General features: G+C 36.7%; 2 protein-coding genes across 2 annotated transcripts; one reads left to right on the top strand and one right to left on the bottom strand.

The window, feature by feature from the left end:
• Positions 1-393: 393 nt before the first annotated feature.
• LOC104880232 (uncharacterized) lies at positions 394-3,167 on the bottom strand. Its single transcript, XM_010656318.3, has 4 exons — positions 2,832-3,167; positions 1,969-2,079; positions 926-1,880; positions 394-847 (listed from the first exon to the last, which is right to left on the bottom strand). Exons 1-4 carry the CDS (start codon positions 2,997-2,999, stop codon positions 591-593), a joined length of 1,491 nt encoding a protein of 496 aa, XP_010654620.1. The 5' UTR covers positions 3,000-3,167; the 3' UTR covers positions 394-590.
• A 549-nt stretch (positions 3,168-3,716) lies between these two features.
• On the top strand, positions 3,717-5,095 carry LOC100251494 (clavaminate synthase-like protein At3g21360). Its single transcript, XM_002283618.5, has 3 exons — positions 3,717-4,120; positions 4,201-4,454; positions 4,546-5,095. Exons 1-3 carry the CDS (start codon positions 3,758-3,760, stop codon positions 4,907-4,909), a joined length of 981 nt encoding a protein of 326 aa, XP_002283654.1. The 5' UTR covers positions 3,717-3,757; the 3' UTR covers positions 4,910-5,095.
• The last annotated feature ends 1,233 nt before the right edge of the window (positions 5,096-6,328 follow it).

Raw genomic sequence — 6,328 nt, 5'->3', positions numbered from 1 at the left:
ACTATAAGTTATTTTTAAAACATATATTTAAATGGAGGTTTCCCAAAATACCTTAAAATAACTTTCAAAAAATTATTTTTCAAAACTACTTTAGAAAACACTTCCAAACAAAACCTCATTTGCTTTGCCTTTTCTTTCTCACCACCAAACAAATCCTTTTTTTTCCTTTCAGGTAATTGTTATCCAAGTACAGGTTCATCTCAAGCAACCAGCAATTTTATGAAGACATACACAGCTTTTATCACTAACCCATCATTCAACAAGTCATACCTATGAAGTTTTTCCAAGTTGATCCTGCCATTGCTGGTTCATAAATCCAAAAAAGAAACAAAATTTGAAAGGATAAAATGGAAAAAAGATCTAAAAAGGAAAAAAAGAAAAAAGAAAAAATCATGAGCAGCAAGAAACAAAATTTTGAATTTATGAAGGAGATGCATATATGTTCCTTAAGCATCCCAAGATACAAGAAATATGGATGGTAGTAATGCAACAGGAATACAACAAAGGGCATACTCAGGCTTTGAACACTTCCACAAAGTGACAAAACATATCACCATTTACAAAAATGTATTTCAACATGGAGAGTAGAGTTATCTCAAACCCTCAGCTGATGAGCCAGCCTCATCGCACCAAGCCTCGTCTAATCTCTCAAGGAATCCTTTTTCAGTAGTTTCTTCAAAGACAGAGACGTTTAAATGAAGCCCATTAGTAGATGCTGCTTCAAACTTCGTCCACAGCTCCTTTTTTAGAGTATTCTCCCCAGGGCGCTTGCCCATCCGAATTGTGCTCTCTGGCTCCTTCCACAAGGGAGTGCTTTCCACTAGTGCTAAGCTGCTACCAAGGAGTTCTGTTGAGAAGGCTTAAATTTATCAGCTGAATCATGTTCAGTACATTGTTTGGGAAAAGAAGACAGAAAAATAAATACCTTGGTTACCAGATTTGTTAGTCAGATGACAACCACCTTGAACATCATTTTCTTTTCCTGAAGGCAGGTGTGTTTTCTGATCTAGGACACTGGCAGTTCTTGGCAATGGGCAACCAGGAGCAATACTTTTCGGTGATTTCTCATTGGAAGGATCCATTAAAACACAAGTTTTGAGAGGTGACATAAACCAATCTGGTGATTCTTCTACCTCTTTCTTTCCAATGCCTATTTTATGATTCAATTGTATTCCAAAAAGCTCTGGATATTTTAAAGCCAGATTCTCAGGAGCTTCATTGCTTGAAGAATCAGGTGACTCTGATCCACCAAAATTTTGAACTCCAACAGGAAATGGGGTTGACTTACGGATCTTATACTTATCATTTTCTTGGTGATAAGACTCAGATATTGGTTCAAGCAAAACACAAGATCTAGGAGGTGACATCTTCAGGTGTGGTGTCATAACAAGCACAGAACCATCTCTCTTTCCAAATATCGGTGTAGAAACAACCCCACACTCGAAAGTGCTTCCTGTTTTGGTTGCAACAGCACCAGAGGGTTTACTTGGAGTTGGCTTTATTGCTACACCTTCAAGCATTTCATGATTTGTATCTCCAGAATCAGCAAGAAGAGATGGTAGTGTAATTGTAGTGCTAGAACTAACCCTTTCAAATAATGACTTAGTTAAGCCCTGCCGTTTGGATGATAGTACTTTTGGCATAGGCAAAGGTGTGAGCATAAACAGTTGTCTTCCTCTCTCAATAGTACAGTCCCCACGCCAAGACACCAGGGGAGAAGGCGATACTAGTGATTCCACCTTGCTTGGATGAGGACTGTCAACTACATTGGTTTCACACTCATTTATACCAGCAGTTTCACTCAGTGAAGACTGTCCCAACTGATTCTCGGATTTTACAGAAGGAAGTGAGAGTGCCTTCTGGAATCTAGGAGCCCATGGCTGCACTTATAAAACACAACACTCCATGTCAGTTGCGAAATAAGTATATAAGTGGGAAATACTGAAATAAACGACTAAAAGGATTGACCTTTAAAGAGGAAAGCATTTCAGACAAAACATGTGTGAAAGATTCGATTTCTTCCCAACCCTCTGCGCTGCTTGTTTTAAGATTCAGTGCTTGCACAACAAGTTCATCAATCTGCAACTCAATATATCAATTCATGCATAGTTAAGCTAAAAAATTGTGGTAAATCGTAACAAAACTGATCAATAACAGTACAAAGATAGTCAGGTTATCTCATTTAACTAAAAGACCGAGGCATAAAATTTCACTAGATGGTCATTTAGAAATAATGATTGCTTTCCATTTGGCTGCTGAGAAACTGTAAGAAAAAAAATCAAAGCATTGAATCATTAATGAAAACTGGGCCTAGTTGAATTTTTGCTTTTCATGAAACAAATGCATTGTAAAGAGCAAGATTCATGAATTCATTTCTCCAGATTTCTCAGCAACCAAGCAGAGAATAAAGGGGTGTAACCCAGGGTTATCATCAGATTTGAAATATCCAAACACATATAGCCCTAAGACTTAAAGAGTTTCAAATGAATCTAGGGTTTTCATTTACTTTAAGGAAACTTTCAATCCCGCTCCGGTTGGACACTGAGAATACATGGGAAAATAAAATAAAACAAAAGGTCCAAGTTTCAAATTTTATGTTTCACAACATTTTGTTCTTTGTGTACCAAATGAATCTCAATTGATCCTTATTCAAATTTTTACATTTTTCATTTCCTACATTTTCTCAGCAACCAAACATAATGCGAAATGAATCTGGCCGCTCTATCTGATTACTGATACACAAAATTTTGATTTCTCTTCCTCTCCAGAAAATTTTCCGAAAACAAACAGATGAAAAATGAAAATGGGGCCTCTCTTTCATATTAATTTACCTGATGAATGAAAGTGGATAGATCAGAGTGAACAAGAAGAAGACGATCAAGGGCACTTTCGTCATTTTGGGGAACTTTCTTCTTGAGAGGTTTCGAAGAATTTCCACCGTTGGATATGTCCCTGAATGGCTTCCTCCCAGATTTCGCTTTCGCTTCGTTCTTCGCCATCTCCCTCTACAGTCTACACCAAACCCTCGTTTCTCTGCAACTCTCTCCCCCTCTCCATTTGAATTGCCAGAGAGGCGGGCTTGTATTGGGCCTGAACAGGCCTTGGATTGAGCTTGGTTGAGTCCAAAACTCAGGTTTGGGCCAGGTTTGTAAGCAAGGTAGATTTCGAAAGAAAAATCAAATATAATGAAAATTATTTTAAAATAATTTTTTTTAAATATTAATATATTTTAAAATTAGACATATTATCATAATAATATTGTACATTTATTATTAAGTTGCATTCTTATTTTATAATATTATTATGATAGTATGTCTAATTTTAAAATATATTTAATAATACATAATTTTTTTAATATTTATTTTTATTATATTTAATAAACATATAGATTATATAAAAAAAAGACCTATTAAGAAAATTATGTTTTTATATTTTTGGTAATAAATTAAATCAAATATAAAAATAAAATAATTATAATTTATTTATTAATAATAAAAAAATCGAAAAATCGGTGAAATATGGTAAAATATCCATAAATATCAGTTGAAACAGAAATTGATAAAATATCAGTAAAACATCTGAAAATATTAGTTCACGGATGTTGTCGGTATCCATTGATATTGGATACAGATATTTTAATCCTTGTACCCATGAACCTGGACTACTTCGTGTCCAGATACAAAGCCTATATTATCCATTAACACACTATATAAAGTGATAAACCTTCTTCAACTTGATCTAAAGAGAGAGGAAAAAAATGTCTAAGGTCTTGGTTGAGTCCTCGATACCACACCAAAGGGCCTACAATACAGGCCCATTTCCCCTGGTCTTTACGCCAGGGGCAGATCTTGATCACCTGGACCTATCTCTTCTGACCCAATCCATCAAGGACCAGAAGCCATGGCTCGACTCGCTGCTCAACAAGGCTGGAGCCATTCTCCTCAGAGGCTTCCCAGTGAACACCGCATCCGACTTCAACGACGTCGTCGAAGCCTTCGACTTCGAGGAGCTACCTTACATCGGCGGCGCGGCTCCTCGTAACAAAGTGGTGGGCCGGATTTTCACGGCCAACGAGGCTCCGCCGGATCAGAGGATTGAGTTTCATCATGAAATGGCTCAGGTCCGTTCCGACAATTTCCCTCTTAAAAGAGTCATAGATCGTGTTTGGTATCAAAGAAAATAATTTGAGTTGTTTGGCAGGTATCTGTGGTTCCATCCAAATTGTTTTTCTTCTGTGAGGTGGAGCCAGGAAGTGGGGGAGAGACACCCATAGCACTCAGCCATGTTATCTACGAGAGAATGAAGGAGAAATACCCAGAATTCGTACAACAACTGGAAGACCATGGTTTGATTTACATCCGAAGATTGGCAGACCAGGACGATCTTTCATCTGTCCTTGGGCGTGGCTGGAAGTCCACCTTCCTCACGGATGACAAAACCACCGCCGAGAAGAGGTCTGTGGGTCTGTGCATGATTTCACTGCCATAACTCTCTTTGATTGATTACTCATCAGTATATTTAAAACCGCCATAAACGTCTTTGCAGGGCTGCTCAGGTGGGAACCAAGTTGGAATGGACAGAGTCGGGGGTCAATTCGATAATGGGTCCAATTGCAGGGATAAGGTACGACGAAGGGAGACAGCGCAAGGTGTGGTTTAACAGTATAGTGTTGTTTCATTCAAACTGGAAAGACAAGGGGATGAATGATTCGGAGAAAACAGTGAGCTTTGGGAATGGGGAAGCACTGCCGGATGATATTGTGGAAGACTGCCTCAAAATCCTGCACGAGGAGTGTGTAGCTTTTCCATGGCAGAAAGGTGATGTGCTACTGATTGATAACTGGGCTGCGCTTCACTCTCGACGGCCATACACCCCACCTCGGAATATACTCGCTTCACTCTGCAAGTAGTAAAGCTTAATTACTAGTATCTAGTTTTTATGCGGCTTTTGACTTCTTCGCTTTCTATCATGGCCGGACTTAGCTTTTTCCTAAGCAATTATGAGCTGGATCGTTCTTGTGCCTGTAAACCAACACTTTGGCATCCAAAGCTTGTTGAAATAAAATCCCATAACGAAGCCTTTCTTATGCATGTAAGATATTAGTGTAAAAACACAAGTAAAACATCGGCTCTAGCTTGGTTCGATTAATCATGGTACTAGCGCGCTTCATCAACAAGATCAATGAAAGTCGGAGAAGAAGCCCTGATCCACGAGCTAGAACTTTTTTCCATGAACCTGGACACACCCATGTCCCACATGCCCCACCATCTCATGAATCAGGACAAAGTCTATGTCCCCACCGTCTTGTTTTCATCAGCCCCACCCCACTCTATCATAGTGCTATGTCGTTTTCATTATCAAATCACGGAATCAATATTCATATGACTTTTCTTTTTGCCTTCTGTTTTATCTGTTTTGGTCTTTTTTGGATCAAAATTTTGTTGATTGGCAGGCTGAAAAACCTAGATAGAATAATCACAAATCATGGTGTCTCAAGTCAGACCAGTTGGGCATTCATCAACTTGTAGGTGTGTTTGGTAAAGGAGAATTGAAGTTCGAACAAAACTGAAAATAGAGTGAGTCATAATATTACATGAGGGAGAAGAATATAAAATAAGGTGGATTGTGATTTTTGAGAAAATTAGATATCATAATCCCATTCCATGTATTGTGTCAATAATTTCGAAGTTGAGGATCGATTCTAACTTTGAAGCTAGTTTCTCTTTAGGCAAAAATTAAGTGATTGACAACGAGATTGTTAAAACTTGAAAGACTCGTTAAAAGCATATATGATCCGTGAAGTTTGTCTCCATTAATTAATATCAAATATCGTAATTATCCATTGTATAAATACAAGAAAATTAAAATTTAATACTATTTCATAATTTTAGGTCTTAATACATCTATAATTAATAAAAGTTTGTTACATATATAACATGGGATATCACATTAATAGATAGAAAAGCTTAGATATGTTTTAGTGTCATTTTGGTACGTTGAATTCTTTCAAATGACTAGATGTTTTAATTTAAAAAGAAAGCTTAATTATAATTTTATGTTCCAAAATTAATTCCTTTGCTATGTGCAATAAATTCCTCATTTATGGGTCGCAAAAGCTTGTTATTCAACCCACCTCCAAGCAATGATGAAAAATCAGTAATACAGATATATCGATGCTTTAATTTTATAGATATATTGATAAAATATCTAAAGATATCTGTTGAAATAGGAAAAAAATTGAAAAATTAATAAAATATCAATAAAATATTTAAAAATATTGATTATATAAGTTGAAACTGGAAAAAAATAAAAAAAAATTATAAAATAT

This window comes from Vitis vinifera, chromosome 9 (genome assembly GCF_030704535.1).
Source record: "Vitis vinifera cultivar Pinot Noir 40024 chromosome 9, ASM3070453v1".
Lineage (NCBI taxonomy): Eukaryota > Viridiplantae > Streptophyta > Magnoliopsida > Vitales > Vitaceae > Vitis > Vitis vinifera.
The sequence above is the reverse complement of the archived record's forward strand: the minus strand, read 5'-3'. Positions and strand labels throughout refer to the sequence as shown.

Coding starts and splice junctions, on each gene's coding strand:
- LOC104880232 (XM_010656318.3), bottom strand. CDS start 2,999: ATGGCGAAGAACGAAGCGAAAGCGAAATCTGGGAGGAAGCCATTCAGG. Junction 1,881..1,968: donor AAATGCTTTCCTCTTTAAAG/GTCAATCCTTTT, acceptor TTATAAGTGCAG/CCATGGGCTCCTAGATTCCA. Junction 848..925: donor TAACAAATCTGGTAACCAAG/GTATTTATTTTT, acceptor CCTTCTCAACAG/AACTCCTTGGTAGCAGCTTA.
- LOC100251494 (XM_002283618.5), top strand. CDS start 3,758: ATGTCTAAGGTCTTGGTTGAGTCCTCGATACCACACCAAAGGGCCTAC. Junction 4,121..4,200: donor TTCATCATGAAATGGCTCAG/GTCCGTTCCGAC, acceptor GTTGTTTGGCAG/GTATCTGTGGTTCCATCCAA. Junction 4,455..4,545: donor AAAACCACCGCCGAGAAGAG/GTCTGTGGGTCT, acceptor ACGTCTTTGCAG/GGCTGCTCAGGTGGGAACCA.